Source organism: Oncorhynchus keta, chromosome 22 (assembly GCF_023373465.1).
Source record: "Oncorhynchus keta strain PuntledgeMale-10-30-2019 chromosome 22, Oket_V2, whole genome shotgun sequence".
Taxonomy (NCBI): Eukaryota; Metazoa; Chordata; class Actinopteri; order Salmoniformes; family Salmonidae; genus Oncorhynchus; species Oncorhynchus keta.
Window position 1 is genome coordinate 39,230,085 of NC_068442.1, and position 20,820 is coordinate 39,250,904.

Below are 20,820 nucleotides of genomic sequence, written 5' to 3' on the forward strand. Positions count from 1 at the left end.
CCTATACTGCCAATCCACCTTTCCAGAAACTGGATGAAGTCAGGTCTTTCATCAAATCAAATTAAATTTCATTGGCCACATACACATATTTAGCAGATGTTACTGCGGGTGTAGCAAAATGCTTATGTTTCTAGCTCCAACAGTGCAGTAGTATCTAACAATTCACAACAATACACACAAATCTCAAAGTCAAAGAATGTAATTAAGAAATATATAATTATTAGGGCGAGCAATGTCGGAGTAGCATTGACAAGAATACAGTATATACACATATTAGTAAAACAGTATGTAAACATTAACATTCGAAAAAGGACACTCCAGGACTAGGGGTCTGCTCTATCATGTACTCAACAGACGGTGCTAAATAGAAAATTGCTATTAACTTGAAAATAAATAATCATAACAGTCAGTGGGAGCCTGGGATCTGACCTGAGGGGTATTCCAGATAGCAGCATAATTGATTCGGCGAGATCTGTCAAACCAGAACGTGTGCAAACATCATTAAATAGTACTCAAAACACCAGTCTTAATGTCAACAGTGAAGATTCGACTTCTCGGCAGAGTTCCTCTGACCAGTGTCTGCATTCTTTTGCCCATCTAAATCTTTTCTTTTTATTGGCCAGTCTGAGATATGGCTTTTTCTTTGCAACTCTGCCTAGAAGGCCAGCATCCCGGAGTCGCCTCCTCTCTATTGACGTTGAGCCTGGTGTTTTGTGGGTACTATTTAATGAAGCTGCCAGTTGAGGACTTGTGAGGAATCTGTTTCTCAAACTAGACAATCTAATGTATTTGTCCTCTTGCTCAGTTACGCACCGGGGCCTCCCACTCCTCTTTCTAATCTGGATAGAGCCAGTTTGACCTGTTCTGTGAAGGGAGTAGTATACAGTGTGGTACGACATCTTCAGATTCCTGGCAATTTCTCACATGGAATAGCCTTCATTTCTCAGAACAAGAATAGACTGACAAGTTTCAGAAGAAAGTTCTTTGTTTCTGGCCATTTTGAGCCTGTTATCGAACCCACAAATGCTGCTCCAGATACTCAACTAGTCTAAAGAAGGCCAGTTTTATTGCTTCTTTAATCAGAACAACAGTTTTCAGCTGTGCTAACATAATTTCAAAAGGGTTTTCTAATGATCAATTATCCTTTTAAAATGATAAACTTGGTTTAGTTAACACAACGTGCCACTGGAACACAGGAGTGATGGCCCCATCACGGACCAGGATGTCTTGCTCCCAGGCAGACTGAATAACTTTTTTGCCTGCTTTGAGGACAATACAGTGCCACTGACATGGCCCGTAACTATAACATGCGGACTCTCCTTCACTGCAGCCGACGTGAGGAAAACATTTAAACGTGTCAACCCTCGCAAGGCTGCAGTCCCAGACGGCATCCCCAGCCGCGCACTCAGAGCATGCGCAGACCAGCTGGCTGGTGTGTTTACGGACATATTCAATCAATCCCTATCCCAGTCGGTTGTTCCCACGTGCTTCAAGAGGGCCACCATTGTTCCTGTTCCCAAGAAAGCTAAGGTAACTGAGCTAAACGACTACCGCCCCGTAGCACTCACTTCCGTCATCATGAAGTGCTTTGAGAGACTAGTCAAGGACCATATCACCTCCACCCTACCTGACACCCTAGACCCACTCCAATTTGCTTACTGCTCAAATAGGTCCACAGACGATGCAATCTCAAACACACTGCACACTGCCCTAACCCATCTGGACAAGAGGAATACCTATGTGAGAATGCTGTTCATCGACTACAGCTCGGCATTTAACACGATAGTGCCCTCCAAGCTCGTCATCAAGCTCGAGACCCTGGGTCTCGACCCCGCCCTGTGCAACTGGGTACTGGACTTTCTGACGGGCCGCCCCCAGGTGGTGAGGATAGGAAACAACATTTCCACCCCGCTGATCCTCAACACTGGGGCCCCACAAGGGTGCGTTCTGAGCCCTCTCCTGTACTCCCTGTTCACCCACGACTGCGTGTCCACGCACGCCTCCAACTCAATCATCAAGTTTGCGGACGACACAACAGTGGTAGGCTTGATTACCAACAACGTCGAGACGGCCTACAGGGAGCAGGTGAGGGCGCTCCGAGTGTGGTGTCAGGAAAATAACCTCACACTCAAATCAAATCAAGTCAAATTTATTTATATAGCCCTTCGTACATCAGCTGATATCTCAAAGTGCTGTACAGAAACCCAGCCTAAAACCCCAAACAGCAAGCAATGCAGGTGTAGAAGCACGGTGGCTAGGAAAAACTCCCTAGAAAGGCCAAAACCTAGGAAGAAACCTAGAGAGGAACCAGGCTATGTGGGGTGGCCAGTCCTCTTCTGGCTGTGCCGGGCGGAGATTATAACAGAACATGGCCAAGATGTTCAAATGTTCATAAATGACCAGCATGGTCGAATAATAATAAGGCAGAACAGTTGAAACTGGAGCAGCAGCACAGCCAGGTGGACTGGGGACAGCAAGGAGTCATCATGTCATGTAGTCCTGGGGCATGGTCCTAGGCCTCAGGTCAGTTGAAACTGGAGCAGCAGCATGGCCAACGTCAACAAAACTAAGGAGATGATTTTGTAAGTCACCAATTTGTAAGTCGCTCTGGATAAGAGCGTCTGCTAAATGACTTAAATGTAAATGTAAATGATTGTGGACTTCAGGAAACAGCAGAAGGAACACCCCCCCATCCACATTGATGGAACAGTAGTGGAGAGGGTAGTAAGTTTTAAGTTCGCTCGGCGTACACATCACAGACAAACTGAATTGGTCCACCCACACAGACAGCATCGTGAAGAAGGCGCAACAGCGCCTCTTCAACCTCAGGAGGCTGAAGAAATTTGGCTTGTCACCAAAAGCACTCACAAACTTGTACAGATGCACAATCGAGAGCCTCCTGTCGGGCTGTATCACCGCCTGGTACGGCAACTGCTCCGCCCACAACCGTAAGGCTCTCCAGAGGGTAGTGAGGTCTGCACAACGCATCAGCGGGGGCAAACTACCTTCCCTCCTGAATAATTTTGCACGCCCAATTTTTCAGTTTTTGATTTGTTAAAAAAGTTTGAAATATCCAATAAATGTCGTTCCACTTCATGATTGTGTCCCACTTGTTGTTGATTCTTCACAAAAAAATACAGTTTTATATCTTTATGTTTGAAGCCTGAAATGTGGCAAAAGGTCGCAAAGTTCAAGGGGGCCGAATACTTTTGCAAGGCACTGTAAATAGTCATATTAAACATTCATGAAAATACAAGTGTCTCACATGTTTCGAAAGCCTAGAATCTTGCTAATCCAACTGCGTTGTCCGATTTAAAAAATGATTTACTGCGAATGAATACAATGTGATTATCTGAGGATAGAGCCCCATTAAAAACAACTATTTCAACCAGCACAGGCGTAACAAAATCACAAACTTCAATAAAATAAATTGTTTACCTTTGACGAGCTTTCTGTTTCCAATCCCAATGCTCATTGTTACACAATGAATGGTCTTTTGTTTGATCAAATCAATTTTTATAGCCTAACACAACATTTTGTGAACCGCTTGTGTCGTGAATTCCTTCTCATTCCATTTTCGACGACACATTCGATGTAAATACACACACTAAACGTGACTTTTCCAGTTATGTTTGGTTTCATTGCAATCAACTGGTTTGTTTGTAACACAACCAAACTTGATGGGTCATTTCGCTGAAAGAAACCGATTTGAAGACAACAAGTAATGACATCATTGTGCACTAATGATATGACCGCTGTTTCACCCAACTGTATTTTAACCCAATGACTACTGATCGTCTTGAAATCTAGCTGGGTAGATAGCCAATGAGCTGAGGTAAACAGCAATATGTAATGTTTTTGTGTTGGAAGACCAACCCGTGTAGTAAACTCCGGCGTAAAGAGGGTCATTCGCCATTGAAGTTTCATACCGGAAGGAGCAACGCACAGCGTTGTTTTGGTAAAAGCTAATCTTCAGCTGTTTATATATCAATCAGTTTTATTTTTATCTTACCTGGGTTAACTGCATCAGTATGGCGACTAAGTCAGGGAAAGCTAAATCGAAGTCTAGAAATACAGATGTACACACAATTTTAGAAGAAATTGATCTGGAAAGTGAGACAGAGATTGTTGGAGGACGATTAATTTAGCGATTTCCAAATGGAGGAATATTTTTTGAGTGTAGAGGACATCGTTTTGGACTGGTAAGTTCTTCTCATGCTAATGCCATTGTTTGAAATTAATAATATAATTTTTTTTTGTGATTTTTTAACATTTTAGTAGCAATATATAAAAATGTAATGTAATGAAATGTGAGATGCATGTGTCTGCCGCCCCAACCCACCCCCACATGAAATAGCCTATTTGAGGCTGTTGAGGGGAGGGCAGGCCCACAACAATGGCCAAAATGAAATGGAGACAGTAGATACAGCTGGTCTGTTGTAGAATGTATGCACACATGACTGTAAGTCGCTTTGGATAAAAGCGTCTGCTAAATGGCATATATTATTATTATTATTATTATTATATAATAAATACAGTAGATCTAGCTGGTCTGTCATAATATAATAGAGACAGTAGATCTAGCTGAAATGTCATAATATAAAATAGACAGTAGATCTAGCTGGTCTGTCATAATATAAATGAGACAGTAGATCTAGCAGATTTATAATAATATATTCAACCTTATGTATATATACCCTGTTGATAAAGGGCTCATATGTGAAACTATTCTAACTGAACATTTTCTTTCACAGTGACACTGACTTCGAATGGGAGCCCCCAGTGCCAAGGTGTCCATCCCCCACTGAAGCTGGTTCATCCAGCTCCTGCCACAAGTGGTGTTCATCTGCCCATATTTATTTCTGCAGGCATGGATGTGCCTCAGGGCCAAAAGGGCACAGCATGGAGGCGACGCTGTGTTCTTTGCAAAATGAAGTCCCCCATCACCTGCACCACATGCTTGGTGACCCTCTGCTTTACAGCAGAACGAGACTGCTATGGCACCTGGCATCAGCAGCACAATATTGTGTAGAGGACTGAGGGTCTTCCAAATATTGAAAGTGTTATTTTGTAAATGTATATATTTTTTTAATGGTTTTTCTCCATTTCTTGGGGGTGTGTGTTAGAATACCATTTTGGTATTTTGTGTATAGTTATTCCATTCAAAATGTATAACTTCACCAATTTGGCCACTTGGGTACATTTGGGCTAATTGTGTGGGACACCTGGTTGACTTCATGATAAATGTCATGTAGCACACTAATTTTGGATGTTATCATTCTGAAACTTTGCACAAGTAATGTTGCCCTTCACTGAAATTGTCGCCATCATCCTATCTGGATGTTTGTTTTGTCTTGTTCATTTTAAAGATGATACAACATTAAAAATAAAAAAAATGATTTTTTTTCATTGTATTATCTAAACCAGATCTATTGTGTTATATTCTCCTACATTCAATTCACATTTATACAAACTTTAGAGTGTTTTCTTTCTAATGAAATCAAGAATATGTATATCCTTGTTTCTGAGCCTGAGCTACAGGCCGTTAGATTTGGGTATGTCTTCAGGCGGAAATTGAAAAAAGTAGGGGGTAGCTGTAAGAGGTTTTAAATATGTCCACATCATTTTCCATCCTCGTGAAGCCATCTATTTTGTGAAGTGCACCAGTCCCTCCTTTAGCAAAGCACCCCCACAACATGATGCTGCCACCCCTGTGCTTCACGGTTGGGATGGTGTTTTTCGGCTTGCAAGCCTCGCCCTTTTTCCTCCTCCAATGGTCGTTTTGGCCAAACAGTTCCATTTTTTTCCTCCATCAGACCAGAGGACATTTCACCAAAAAGTAAGATATTTGTCCCCATGTGAAGTTGCAAACCGTAGTCTGGCTTTTTTTATGCCAGTTTTGGAGCAGTGGCTTCTTCCTCGCTGAGCAGCCTTTCAGGTTATGTAGGACATGTTTTACTGTGGATATTGATATTTTTGTATCCGTTTCCTCCAGCATCTTCACAAGAACATTTGCTGTTGTTCTGGGATTGATTTGCACTTTTTGCACCAAAGTACGTTCATCTCTAGGAGACAGAATGCATCTTCTTTCTGAGCGATATGACGGCTGTGTTGTCCCATGGTGTTTATACTTGCATACTATTGTTTGTACAGATGAACGCAGTACTTTCAGGCGTTTGGAAATTGCTCCTAAGGATGAACCAGACTTTTGGAGGTCTACAAAAAACATTCTGCTGTATTTTCTGATTTCTTTTGATTTTCCGATGATGTCAAGCAAAGAGGCACTGAGTTTGAAGGTATAGGCCTTGAAATACATCCACAGGTACACCTCCAATTGACTCAAATGATGTCAATTAGCCTATCAGAAGCATCTAAAGCCATGACAACATTTTCTGGAATTGTCAAAGCTGTGTAAAGGCACAGTCAACTCAGTGTATGTAAATGTCTGACCCACTGGAATTGTAATACAGTGAATTATAAGTGAAAAAATCTTTCTGTAAACAATTGTTTGAAAAATAACTTGTGTCATGCACAAATTAGATGTCCTAACCGACTTGCCAAAACTATAGTTTGTTAACAAGAAATGTGTGAAGTGGTTGAAAAATGAGTTAAATGACTCCAACCTAATTCTATGTAAACTTCCGACTTCAACTGTACATATTAGAATATAGCCTTGACACTTAATATCATCAGCGTTGCAATAACAGTGCTGTATGAAGTGAAAAAATTATTACTAATCACCAATGTGTGTAAACTAGGCCTATTAGATATTGGAATCGTGCCACTTCTTTTGCTTATTTACTCTGGCTGCAATTTTCTGCCAGACTCCCTCGTTGGCTTTGGCGGCAGGAGATGTATTACTTTTTATTGCAGATAGGTTGTGGCTCAATCCTGCACAGAGCCTTCACCGTGCGCTGCCACTTTAAGAGCTCATCAGCAGTAAGGAAGGAGGAAATAAAGACAGCATTTTCAGCTTTTTGGGGAGGAGCGCTTGGTAGGTATGACAGTTTGATTGTGTGTGCTATGCTACAGAAGTTTGGTTTATTTTCAGCGTGTATCATCGGTGTGACCGTTCAATTTCCGCACTGGTTATGGATCGCATGGATTAGTAGCAACATTGTTGCGAAGCTTTGACACACAAACCATCGGACAGTCAGACAGTACACCGGCACGCCAAAAGACCACAGCCAAGATCTATCTCTCTTGTTCTCTTTCTGTCTTTCTCTTCCCGCTATCGTTCCAGTGCTTTACCCTGTAACCAGACTTTCTATTTTTCAAACGCAGTTCCCATTGAAGTTCATTAGAGCTGGACTATTATTGCCCTGCCAGAAGTATTTGGGTGGACATTTTAGTTAAACATGAGGTTGCTTGTAAGTTGTGTATTGTTATTTGAACTGTATTGAGGCGGGGTGTACTAATGACATGTGGCCGAGAAGATTGTGGACGTTTTTAAGGCCTTTGTTGTGTCTAAGAACACCCCCCACATTCATACACTCTGCACTCCTCCACTGGACAATAATACATATTATTGCAAATCCTCTGTTGATGACTGGGTACAATGTTCTGTTGTTTGACGATTGTTGTTCTAGACTTGTGAAATATTGAGCTTTGTCTTTTGACTCCATATATAAAACAAATTCTGCCATCGACATGAGGACCTCTTTGAATGTTGCACACACATGCATGCACGCGCCAGTTGTCAGGTCAACCGATCTGCGCTTATCTTAGCCTAATAACAAACAAGAAGCAGCCATTCTGTAACCAAGACATCCTGGATACCCTCATTTGGTTAAGACAAGCCAGATATGTTCAGCAACATCTGAATTTGTTAAACCATCTTTCTGTAATACCCCTCTGGACATCCACATCCAACAACAGTCAAAAGACAGAGAGATACACTAGCAAGAACCTTCTCACAGACCTGGTTGGACAAATAAAAGCAATGTTCTGTGAATGCCCAATTTGCAACACCGTATTTTGTTTCCCTGGCCGTTCTTTTAATTATAGATAGTGTAGTGGACAGGGGGACATTTTGTGTGGACTAAAACAGTATAATCAAATTAGCCAGCTACAGTAATTTTGAGGAACATTCAGAAATAGTTTTTCAGGTCACATTAACCAGTTACCTTCGATATGCAAGTTGGCTAGCTAGATAGCTACGGGCAAGCTAGCTACCAGTAGTTTCCAAGCTCACATGACAATTTAAAGTCTGAACTAATGTCTTAAACACGGAAGTATGGCTAGCTCATTGTGCTTTTTTGCTGGCTATCCCCAATCATGCCTTTTCACATCTGTGCTTGTTGCTTTCTCCCTCTGCTTGTCACCGGTGCACTCACTCGTGACCTGGCTGCTCATTCTAAATAGTTCGTAATCTTTTATAAACAGTGGCATCAGTGAGGATTGTTTTTTACATGCAAAATAATAGGTATTTATACTGTTGTTCAAACGCACAGATCACTTTATATATCTTCCTAAAGAAACTGCCAGTAGTTTGAAAACTTGCCATAATATTTCTATCATCCTGCTTTGTTGACAAAATTACAACTCCCCCCGGGCCTACACAAACATCACCTTCCCTTAATAAACAAATAAAAAATAAAATAGTTGTATTAACAATAACTGATATATTATGCAATTATTGGATTACAAACACACTTTCTGGGAAATGCATTACTAGTTGAAAATATAAAAAATGTTGTGTTTAACCCATTTAAAAAACTGTGTTTCTCCATACATGAGGGATGAATCACATGAAGGATGCATTTCTCTCAATAATTTTGTACAAGAATGAGGAAGAAAAAATTGGGACAAGGTCACGGAACGCAAATCATTAGTTGAGGGGAGTTGGTCTAGCATGTTATGTAAACAGAGGTTTTATAGGGTTTGGGTCACGCTATTGGGTTCCTCATGTTTCCCTAATGACCTGCAGGTCATGACCCTGGCCATGGTAAATTCATCTTTGACGTCACCGACCGCCAGAAAATAACGCTGCTAACTGTTTTGGAAAGGCTTCTATCCATAGCTATTGAAACTCTTAAGTTCTACTTGAGAATACTTTGATCTGTATAGCTTTTGAACAGTAAGTATGATTTGGCCAGTGGCATCCCACCTGTGTTGACATCAGAGGCACACTATATGCAATCACGGGTAACAACAAAGTAAGCCCATAATAGAAACAGATTCAAAATCACCCCCAAGTGAAGAGAGGTGACTCTGCTTTTGTTTAGCCAGGTTGCTAAGTGGATAAGGCATCGGTACATCAGACACAGAGCACAGTGTTGATCTATGGCTGTCCTGCTGAACAGTACTGAACACCTGAGGCAGAAGACGAGAGGCTTGTCTGTAGCATTACAAACAAAAGACTTCATTGAGACACCAACATAAGAGACGTCAATAGAAACATTAACCCATGATTTAGACTCAGGAGTTACCTTCAGACCAGGCCAGGAGGGTGTGTTAGCGAGCAAATCCCATGACAACTACATGATGTGGAACAGAAAGAGCTCTAGAAGTGTGACGACTCCAAAACAAAGCCCTATTGCATTAACTATTAGTTCCCTCAATTGACTTCCTAAGCATCACATAGGGAATTCAAAAGGGATAACTATCTGGCATCTTAATGCCTTCAAGGGGTTATCATCAGGCATCATACAATGATGTGCAGAAAAACAGGAGACTGGTTTGCGCTGTAACCCATCTAAAACCTTTCAACTTTCCTTGTGGCACCATCCGACAAAACTAATCTTTAAGGCTACAATCAAGCCTTCAGCCAGCACCCAAGGAATCAACCCACCATTTGAGAAAGACAGCTCTGACAAATGGACAATAAAGTATCTCATTGTAACGTATATCGTACCGCAAAGTATTGTAAAGTATCGTACGCTAAAGCATCTCATTGTAAAGTATGGTAGCCTACAGTATCTTATTGTAAAGTCTCTCATTCTAAAGTATTGTAAAGTACTGTATCGTTACCTTGGTGTGTGAGACAGGGTGAAGCGTCTCTGTAGGGTGATGCTGCGGTTCATGAGGAGCTTGCGGAAGAGGAGCGGAGAGTTGCGGGGCGAGTCCCGGGGGGACATCCTCGGGGAGCCGCATGGCGAACCCCCAGCGGAGCGTGGCTTCAGTTTGACAGGGTTGGTTCGGGCACCGACACCGCTGGGGGAGGAGAGCACCTCCAACAGCGGCACGCTATCCCAGAGTGCCTCACTCATGCTGCCGTGGGCGTACACACCCCGTCCCCTCTACTCGGCTGGGGATGCTCCGATGTTCTGACCTTTTAGCTGCCTCTCTCCACCGAGAAAAGTCCACCAGGATGCTCTGTCAAATAATTACTTAACTTAATGTTCTCCGTGCCTTGGGCCAGCAAATAAGGTATACACAGGCATCTCAAAGAGTTGTCAATGGTTTTAAATAAACTTGGAAAACTTTCATCTCCAGAGACTACCATAACAAATGTTTCTCAAACCTTTTGGGTTTGAGAATCTATTCTACCTTGTTTAGTAGAGTCATCTACTGGTCTTGCTTGACAGACACAGACACAAGTGTGGTGTGAGCCCCCACCCTCCTGGAAAAGCTCTGTTTACATAGTGCTAAGACCCTTCCCTCCCCCTGCCTAAATATGGCCGGCCTGAGTTATACAGGGGGGTTAGCGCGCAGTGGGATAGCTAGCCGCTAGCCTCCACATCCTCAGAGGAACAAACATTTCCTTTCTCAGTCCATAAGCCTGTAAACATTAACCAGTCAGAGCCATGTTTTCACTCTCCCTAAACAAACACATGCCTGAGCTGCTGTGTTCAGGCTCAGGAACAGGTCTTAGCTGACAAGGCCTGTTTGGTTCTACATTATGCTCAGTTAGCAAGGCAAAGTTACATGAGAGGGGGCCTCTTCCGACCATTAAAAAGAGAAAGGGAGCTAATGTTTGTGAGGAGCACAAACGATCTGGACTCCTATCTCAAATGGAGGGTGTTCCTTCTCCAATGGGGTTGGTGGATGATGGAAGAAGACACCATCTTGTGTCCCTTTTTGAACCCGACGGTGGCCTTCCTCATCTACCCCACACAAGGCCTCTGGAAACCAGCTGAACAAGGGCTATGTAACTTCCTCTTCCTGATTTACAAATCTGTCGATCTTGTGTATATAAGCGCAACACTATATATACAGAATGCTATCAGTAGTATACTAGAACATCACATTCACTACCACCAAAGACAATATTACTAAGACTGTGTTGGGGGCAAACTACAGCCACATCCAGCCCACCAGACAATTAAATGTGGCAGGGATTTGATACATTTTTGGGATCGGGGGGAAATTATTAATTTGGGTTAAAATAAAAATTAAAAACACTCCCAGCCACAGTTGAATGTCTAAAACCAGATAGAAAGTATGTAGAAACGATAATGGACCCATGTATTCTCAAAAAACTAGCCTTTCTCTGGCCTGCAAATCAAAATAAAATGTATATCTGTGCGGCCCTGAATTTCAAAATCCTGTTGTGGCCCAGGAGCCCAAAAGTTTGCCCACTCCTGTTTTAACTAGTATTATTGAAACTAAGGTAATATGAAGGCTAGATGAGGAACAATATGACTTGATAGTACAAAGGAAAAAGAACACATTATAAGAATAATAAAGAAAATGCAGACTATAACTGCCTGAATCTGGTAAGGGCAAACTGAAAGAATCTACAAGCAGAGTTTGTCTTGATACTTAACACATAAGCCAGCATCAGACCTATCCAAATATGACCCTTAGACTAAAATACTCCTGAAAGCTCGATCTGGAAATGAATGCTGCAGACTCCTTAAGTTAAAAAAATGGTGATCCTATTTTATGCAATTATGTAAATAGTTAGTCTCCAAAGCTTTTTATTTATTTATTTTAATTTTACCCCATTTTTCTCCCAATTTTGTGGTATCCAATTGTTTTAGTAGCTACTATCTTGTCTCATCACTACAACTCCCGTACGGGCTCGGGAGAGATGAAGGTTGAAAGTCATGCGTCCTCCGATAACACAACCCAACCAAGCCGCACTGCTTCTTAACACAGCTGGCATCCAACCCGGAGCCAGCCGCACGTTAGCGCGCACTGTGCCCGGCCGGTCACGGGGGTCGCTGGTGCGGGATGAGACAAGGATAGCTCTACCGGCCAACCCCTCCCTAACCCGGACGACGCTAAGCAAATTGCGACCTGGACCTCCATCTACCTCATATTTGGTCAGGGTTGTAGTGAAAAGATTTTGCAAATATTCAAAAATCTAAGCTACCATCTCGCTTCTTGGTGACACCATCTTGGTGTCAATATCTATGAAACATTTAAGGCATACACACTCTGGCCCGGAACACTCACAGGGCAGGATGGAGTGTTCTAGGATCACAACTGGACCGATAATGTGCGTCTGTGAGGAATTAAGGACGGACATCAGACACCCATAACAGGTCAATTTTAGAATAGTAGAATATTGACAGTGTATGTGAGGGATAAAGCACCAAAAAGAGCATGCATAGGGACTTCAAACAGCCTGGTCCCAGATATGTAGGGCTTTTTAGCCAACTCATCTGACGGTCTAGGGCCAGGCTAACTTCAAATACTGGGGCACAAATGTTTTATACAATAGCACGTTGGCATAAATCACTATTAGGGGCTTTTTCACAAAATGTCTTTAAACAATACTATTGATGAGGTAATCCATTCAATTGTGATGGGTGCTGTGTGCATTCATAAACATAAAAGGCAAGAGTCAATAATGCTAGCGACATCATGGTGTGTGGCAGTGGCGGATGGATGGTGCCATTTTAATTTTTTTTTTCATGAGCATGGCCTTATTTCTATTACAGCATATTGGATGACTGTCAGTCACATTCCATTCAACCAGCTCAATGTAACATCAATAGGTTTAGGCTACTACATGATACTCACATTTGACCTATACCCATCATGATGTTGCTACAACCGAGCATATGAATCAAATTCTACAACGTCGGTGCACAGGTCGAGAGAAATTTGAGAAATCAAGGTGACAGACATTGACACATGTAATACCGCCTTGCACATTCTTGACTGCATCTAGCTGATCTAGGGTGTAATTATTAGTAAACACTTGCAAACAAGTTTCTATTGGACAAATTCCGGTATGTTTACCCCAATTTGTTTGCTTCTGTTTAAAGTTTCGGTGGAATGACTACGCCACTGATCATACGTAAAACACAGTTCACTTTGATAGCAGCCACATACAAACAGCATGACTCCCTCTCTCTCCCTACCACGAGTTAAAGTACAAAATGGAGAATAAATACACAAATATAGGTTGTATTTACAATGGTGTTTGTTCTTCACTGGTTGCCCTTTTTTTGTGGCAAAGTCCCTCTTTGCCATACAAATGAACTGAATTCCCAAAAAACATTTCCACTGCATTTCAGCCATGCCACAAAAGGACCAGCAGACATCATGTCAGTGATTCTCTCGTTAACACAGGTGTGAGTGTTGACGAGGACAAGGCTGGAGATCACTCTGTCATGCTGATTGAGTTTGAATAACAGACTGGAAGCTTCAAAAGGAGGGTGGTGCTTGGAATCATTGTTCTTCCTCTGTCAATCACGGTTACCCGTGTCCTGGGGGTTAGGTGGCCTGGGGGTTAGGTTTATGACAGTCATAAATACCTCTTCCCCCCTTTTTCCTCTCTCTACCCTACTGAGGTTACATTTGCAAAACCCTTGGTTATCATAGAGATTCTGGGAACATCAGAAGGTGGGGGGAAATTAACTTTATTCTGGTAATCCGACCAATGGAACATATGCGGTGGTACTTAATGAATATGATGTCAGTTCGGTTGTCATCTGAGACATTCTCATCAATGATAAGATGACAAACTCTACAGTGGAAAGTCTACACTTCAAAGTTACCGGATTCACATGGAATTGTTGTTCAAATTGGAATATGAAATTCTTTGTGATGGGATGAAATGTGATTTTAGCTTCTAAAATGGGAGAATTGGGTTTTCTGCTCAATCAGTGGTCCGCCCCTGTCAAGGGACATGGGCTATAAAACTTTTCAAACACGCCCTCCTCTCCCTTCCTATATAAGCCCTTGACGACAATATAACCTCCTGTTCCAAGGATGTAGAACGACAGTCCTATGTCAGAATGGTTCAGATAATAACTACAGAACGAAGCCAACCTCAGCGTGAGCTTTGGCTGCGAATGGTATGAACTTTGAACTCTTATTCACTACAGAAGTGATACCTCCTAGCCGTTGAGTTAGCAACAGCAGATGCAACAAGGGTTAGGAAGGAACAGACAGAGTATCCCGTCTATCACCCAAAGACGTTACTACAAAGTATCCAATTAACAACCAAAGACATTCTTCAAAGGACTCGGTTTGACAACACGGCCTTCCATCTACCACCAACCTACCGAAGCGCAGCTCACAGTAAATATTTCTTGCATTTTACTTTTCCAAATGGGCGGTAATTTAGAATGCATCAGATACTGTATTTACGATAGCACAGCTTCTCCCTGTGTCCCTCAGTCTTCCCGCTCTTTCACTCAAACCCAGCCCTTTTCCTTTGTGTAACAAGCTGTCATATCTGTTCCGCCCGCTAGGGACGTTTTCATTTGTGACGTCATTTGTAATCAAGTTATTTTTTAATTATGTGTATGTGTAATTGTGTGATTAGTTAGGTATTTAGTAAATAAATAATTACATTTTGTATTGCTGATTCAAATTGTTAGCCAGGGTTCGTGCAGATAACCAAGAATTTACAACTTTCAGATGAGACTGAATTAAGATGACGATTAATATTGACTGCTATCGATGTAAAATATTAATAGGTCTTTAAGAGTTTATTTGGAAGATAACAGCTCTACAAATATTATTTTGTGGTGCCCGACTCTCTAGTTAATTACATTGACATGATTAGCTCAATCAGGTGATATTAATTACGGAGAAATTATTGTATAGAATAGCATGTCATATCACTTAATCAGGCATAGCCAAAGACATGACATCTGCAAGGAAACACGTGCCGTCATCATTGCTTTGCACAAAAAGGGCTTCACAGGCAAGGATATTGCTGCCAGTAAGATCGCACCTAAATCAACCATTTATAATATCATCAATAACTTAAAGGAGAGTGGTTCAATTGTTGTGAAGAAGGCTTCAGAGCGCCCAAGGAAGTCCAGCAAGCGCCAGGCCCGTCTTTCTAAAGAACTGGCTCAGGAATGGAAGCAGGAAGGTGTGACTGCATCTGCACGCACAGTGAGGTGAATACTTTTGAAGGATGGCCTGGTGTCAAGAAGAGCAGCAAAGAAGCCACTTCTCTCCAGGAAAAACATCAGGGACAGACTGAAATTCTGCAAAAGGTCCAGGGATTGGACTACTGAGGACTGGGGTAAAGTCATTCTCTCTGATGAATCCCCTTTCCGATTGTGTGGGACATCTGGAAAAAAGCTTGTCCGGAGAAGACATGGTGAGCGCTACCATCAGTCCGGTGCCATGCTAACAGTAAAGCATCCTGAGACCATTCATGTGTGGGGTTGCTTCTCAGCCAAGGGAGTGGGCTCACTCACAATTTTGCCTAAGAACACAGCCATGAATAAATAATGGTACCAACACATCCTCTGAGAGCAACTTCTCCTAACCATTCAGGAACAGTTTGGTGACGAACAATGCCTTTTCCAGCCTGATGGAGCACCTTGCCATAAGGCAAAGGTGATAACTAAGTGGCTCTGGGAACAAAACAAAAATATTTTGGGTCCATGGCCAGGAAACTCCACAGACCTTCATCCCATTGAGAACTTGTGGTCAATCCTCAAGAGGCTGGTGGACAAATAAAAACCCACAAATTCTGACAAACTCCAAGCGTTGATTATGCAAGAATGGGCTGCCATCAATCAGGATGTGGCCCAGAAGTTAATTAACAGCATGCCAGGGCGGATTCCAGAGGTCTTGAAAAAGAAGGGCCAATACTGCAGATATTGACTCTTTGCATCAACTTAATGTAATTGTCAATAAAACCCTTTGACACTTATGAAATGCTTGTAATTATACTTCAGTATTCCATAGTAACATCTGACAAAAATATCTAAAGACACTGAAGCAGCAAACTGTGAAAATGAATATTTTTGTCATTCTCAAAACTTTTGGCCATGACTGTACTCTCTGTTTAGGGCCAAATAGCATTCTAGTTTGTTCTGTGTTTTTCTAAATTCTTTCCAATGTGTCAAGTAATTATCTTTTTGTTTTCTCATGATTTAGTTTTGCCAGATCCTAATTTGTTATATCAAATGTTATGTTCCTCTTGATGTCATAGAAGGCCATTCTCTCAGATCATTCACAGCTTTGTGGAAGTTACCTGTGACGCTGATGTTTAGGCTGAGGTATAGTTTTTTGTGTACTCTAGGGCAACGTTGTCTAGATGGAATTTGTATTTGTGGTCCTGGCAACTGGACCTTTTTTTGGAACACCATTATTTTTGTCTTACTGAGGTTTAGTGTCAGGGCCCAGGTCTGACAGAATCTGTGCAGAAGGTTTGATGAGCCCCTGACTGCAGTGTGCAGCTCAGGGCCAGGCTCAATGTGGGCGGAGTCAAACGTGCTTAACCCGAACCCTTCCAGTCTCCTTCAACGTCGAAGGTCAACGAAAGCGGATCTTAATTGAACCTAACCAACATGGATAAAAATATAAACCATGGAAGTAAGAGACTGTCAATTATGCATAATGTACTTTGTAATATTCATGTTATACCAGTGCAGTGGTATATTTTTATATAACCAACTACCGCAACGATGTTAGCATAGTGTTAATTAGCACCCATTTTCACTTGAGCTAGCTAAATAGCAATAGCACCCTTTTGCACGTGAGCTAGCTAGTTACTTACAATGAGGGAATCTTATTTGGCCAAATTTGCCTACTTGAGCAGTAAGCCTAGGTTTACATGTACAGTTATGTAATCTACACATAGTATATACAAAAATGAAATCACCTGGTCCCAGCATACATGGAAAATCAAGAAAAGTCATTGTAACTTGTCCACACTGCAAACTGAAGTTAAATAAGAAAAACTTAAACACATTTACGAAGAACGCATACACATTGCTTTGAAACGGTGTCCAAGGAAAGAGTTTTGGCATGTGAGTGCATTGATGTGAGAAATGGTGTGTTTGCAGTCTAATTCAGTTCCAACTGTGTTCAAAATTTGTATGCATGCTGGAGTATAAAAAGCTGTTAAAACATTTTCTTTACTTTCACATACACGGTGTTCATAGAAACATTACTCTGATCTTGTCCCCTGGACATTGAAGGACTTTTGGTGTGGATGAGGTTCAGGTTAGATATTCCTTTAAATGATTCCACTGAACTGTACCATTTGATTGTCATTCTTTTATTGAAAATTGTACCTTGTTCACACCACAGGGCCTATCAAAGCAAGGTTTCTCAAACAACTGGTGTGTTTGTTTTGATGGTAAGATGCTATTCAGTATATTATATCGGTCCTATTTTCTGTTATTATTTCTGTGCTTGCAGCATGATTTTTTTGCCATAATTGATATGTCAAATGTTTTGTTCTATTGTTATTGCTTATACTTTCTTGTTTATTATTCTTGACACTTTTTGGGACCTATTTCCTACAGTTTTTACACTAAATACACAAGTCATACATCAAACTCCTGCAGAACTGGATGCTGATGTGACTTCTTAGGGGCAATGTCTTCTACATCCTAAAATATATTCCTGGGGGGGGGGTATTATTCTCATTATTGTTGTTTTCATAACTATCAAACTTAACAACCAACTCTTTCTTAACTTACAGTACACTCTGTACATTGCAATGGAAGCACAGTGTGATTTCACTGAGGTATGTATAAATTATGAAATTCTCATCACTAGGGGATATGTTTTTTTTGGGATACCCTTCCAATTGTGTGATTTTCTGTTTCAAAAGGAAACCATGCAGCAAATTAGGCGATGGTGGTGTCTAGTTCCCCTGCAGAACTTTCCCATGCTGCAAGTCTTTAATAGTATAAAAACTTTTCATTTGCATCCTTAAAATCACTAGTTTCACTGTCAGCCAGACTGACCTGAATATATTTTCATATTGAATGTACAGTTGAAGTGAGATGTTTACATACACTTAGGTTGGAGTCATTAAAACTAGTTTCAACCACTCCACAAATTTCTTGTTAATTAACAAACTATAGTTTTCACAATTCGGTCAATTTGTGCATGACACGGCCTCCCGGGTGGCGCAATGGTTAAGGGCGCTGTACTGCAGCGCCAACTGTGCCATCAGAGTCCCTGGGTTTGCGCCCAGGCTCTGTCGTAACCGGCCGCGACCGGGAGGTCCGTGGGGCGACGAACAATTGGCCTAGCGTCGCCCGGGTTAGGGAGGGCTTGGTCGGTAGGGGTGTCCTTGTCTCATCGCGCACCAGCGACTCATGTGGCGGGCTGGGCGCAGTGTGCGCTAGCCAAGGTGGCCAGGTGCACGGTGTTTCCTCCGGCATGACCTTTTCTCCACTAATATAACATCAAACAAACATTCTTATCTGTCTGAAAAGATATGCCCTCCTTCTCCCTTTCCCGCAAGGTACAGACAATTAATTTGTTTTACTTACATTTTCAGTAACAGCTTAACCAAGAACTCATACATTTCATACCATAACATAATAGTATTAAAATCCATTTCAAAAAGGATTTTTAAGCCCTGAGACAACTCAAATCAAACTGAGACATGGATTGTGTATGTGTGTCAGAGGGTGAATGGGCAACAAGTTTATTTATTTACCACGTTTTCTCCCCAATTTCGTGGTATCCAATTGGTAGTTCAAATCTTGTCTCATCGCTGCAACTCCCGTACAGACTCAGGAGAGGTGAAGGTCGAGATCCGCAGATCCTCCGAAACCAAACCCAACCAAGCCGCACTGCTTCTTGACAATGCCCACTTAAACCAGAAGCCAGCCGCACCAATGTGTCGGAGGAAACACCGTGCACCTGGCGACTGTGTCAGCGTGCACTGCATCCGGCCCGGCACAGGAGTCATGAGTTCGCGATGGGACAAGGACTTCCCTGCCGGCCAAACCCTCCTCTATCCTGGGCGACGCTGGGCCAATTGTGCACCGCCCCATGGGTCTCCTGGTCGCGGCCGGCTGAGGCAGAGCCTGGACTCAAACCCAGAATCTCTCTACAGCCAACACTCCAATACAGTGCCTTGCGCCACTCGGGAGGTGAACACAAACATTTTAAGTGCCTTTGAATGGGGTATGGTAGTAGGTGCCAGGTGCACCGGTTTGAGTGTGTCAAAAACTGGAACACTGCTGGGTTATCCACGCTCAACAGTTTCCCGTGTGTATCAAGAATGGTCCACCACCCAAAGGACATCCAGCTAACTTGATACTGTGGGAAGTATTGTCGTAAACATGGGACAGCATCCCTGCGGAATGCTTGTAGAGTCCATGCCCTGACAAATTGAGGCTGTTCTGAAGACAAAAGGGGGGTCCAACTCAATATTAGGAAGGTGTTCATAATACCCAGTGCATATGTTAAGTAAAGTATGGTTATTGAGTTCAGAACATGTAGATAGTGTGTTACAAGACACTGTTGTGCATTGGATGTCATCACCAGAACACAGGCATGCTATGCCATCGCAGCCTTCACCATTCTGAAGCCGTATGTCGGTTACACTCATGCAGGAGATGCAGCATCTCCTAGACAACTAAGAGCACCTCAAAAGCAAAGTGTGCATTTATTCCGAAAGACAGCTAGAACTATGGATGTGTCAGTGACCTTCCTTGCACATGGATCTGCAATGAGTGTGCTATTAAGGGTGTATAGTACAGATGAATGGTGCAGCTTTGTGGAATTAATAACCTTGGTTACATCTAGAGTGTGTGTGCACATACTGTGCATTTACAAAAGTATGCCTTTTTTCCCTACTGCTCAGATCATATAGTTGTTTTCATATAGATGATCATAAAGCAAATATCTAATATTACCATAAAATGAATGGTTAAAAAGCTAAAAAAAAAAAAAAGTATTGTCACACATATCCAAGTTATTTTACAGCCCCCCTCTCGCCCCTCCCCCCTTGTGGTTTTCCAAAGCTAAAATCTGTACATGCAAACTTTCATCCAATGACGAGGCAAGTACAACATCCATACAAAAGAACCATACAGTCAGTAGAATTGAAGCTGGAGAGGCATCCTTTCTACTTTCCTATTTGCCGCTAATATAACAGTACCACAGCATCCCTATCAGTGAAGCCTTCTGTGAGTAGGGACTTCCACCTCTAGCAACTCATCTCCAAAGAAGTGTCGCTATCTTTTCTGCCTCCCTGTGTATCCTCCTCACCACACAATGCTGGTGAAAACATCACCAGTGTGCTGCTGTGAGAAATAAAACCCACTCCAAATACAAGACTGAAGGCACAAGAGCTCTTAATTAATAACTTTTTTGCCATTGCTTTGATTACGCCACTTCCTCTGGGAAGGAACATGTTCCGGAGGCAGGCACAGCAAGGGTTATTAAAGAGATTTGTCATTCTGTGGAAGAGGTCCTCCATGAGAAAGCCAGCTTTTGAAGGTGCTGGTACAGGGGGTTAAATGTCTATATCTAGCCTATCCTTTAGAGGAAGTAAAATGCTATCATCATTTGAGCCAACTCTGGGGGGGCGGGGGGGGGGAATAAAATAAATTACTTTACTCGACTGCAATGAGGCATAACACATTTCTCAGGTTTCTCAAGTGTGAGAAACTGAAAACTTTATGCCTCAATATGGGACTAAAATATGTATAGAGAGTAGAGAGCTGTAACTGAAGCACAATGATTGCA

General features: G+C 42.1%; 1 protein-coding gene and 1 long non-coding RNA gene across 7 annotated transcripts in view; one reads left to right on the forward strand and one right to left on the reverse strand.

Moving 5' to 3' along the window:
- LOC118401467 (cAMP-specific 3',5'-cyclic phosphodiesterase 4C-like) overlaps positions 1-20,820 on the reverse strand; it is a 124,306-nt gene that overhangs the window by 63,123 nt on the left and 40,363 nt on the right. Inside the window, exon 1 of one of the 6 annotated variants that reach the window (XM_035798990.2) lies at positions 9,973-10,478. The exons of 4 other annotated variants lie outside the window; for them this stretch is intronic. In XM_035798990.2, the coding sequence (XP_035654883.1) occupies positions 9,973-10,211 (239 nt within the window). In that variant the 5' untranslated portion in view covers positions 10,212-10,478. Of the gene's footprint in view, positions 1-9,972; positions 10,479-20,820 lie in introns of those variants that run through there. One more of the 6 variants, XM_035798993.2, reaches the window with a different exon arrangement.
- On the forward strand, positions 16,551-19,398 carry LOC118401468 (uncharacterized). The gene is made up of 3 exons (XR_008075585.1): positions 16,551-16,689; positions 17,410-17,458; positions 17,807-19,398. It is a non-coding gene; the product is annotated as an uncharacterized LOC118401468 (long non-coding RNA).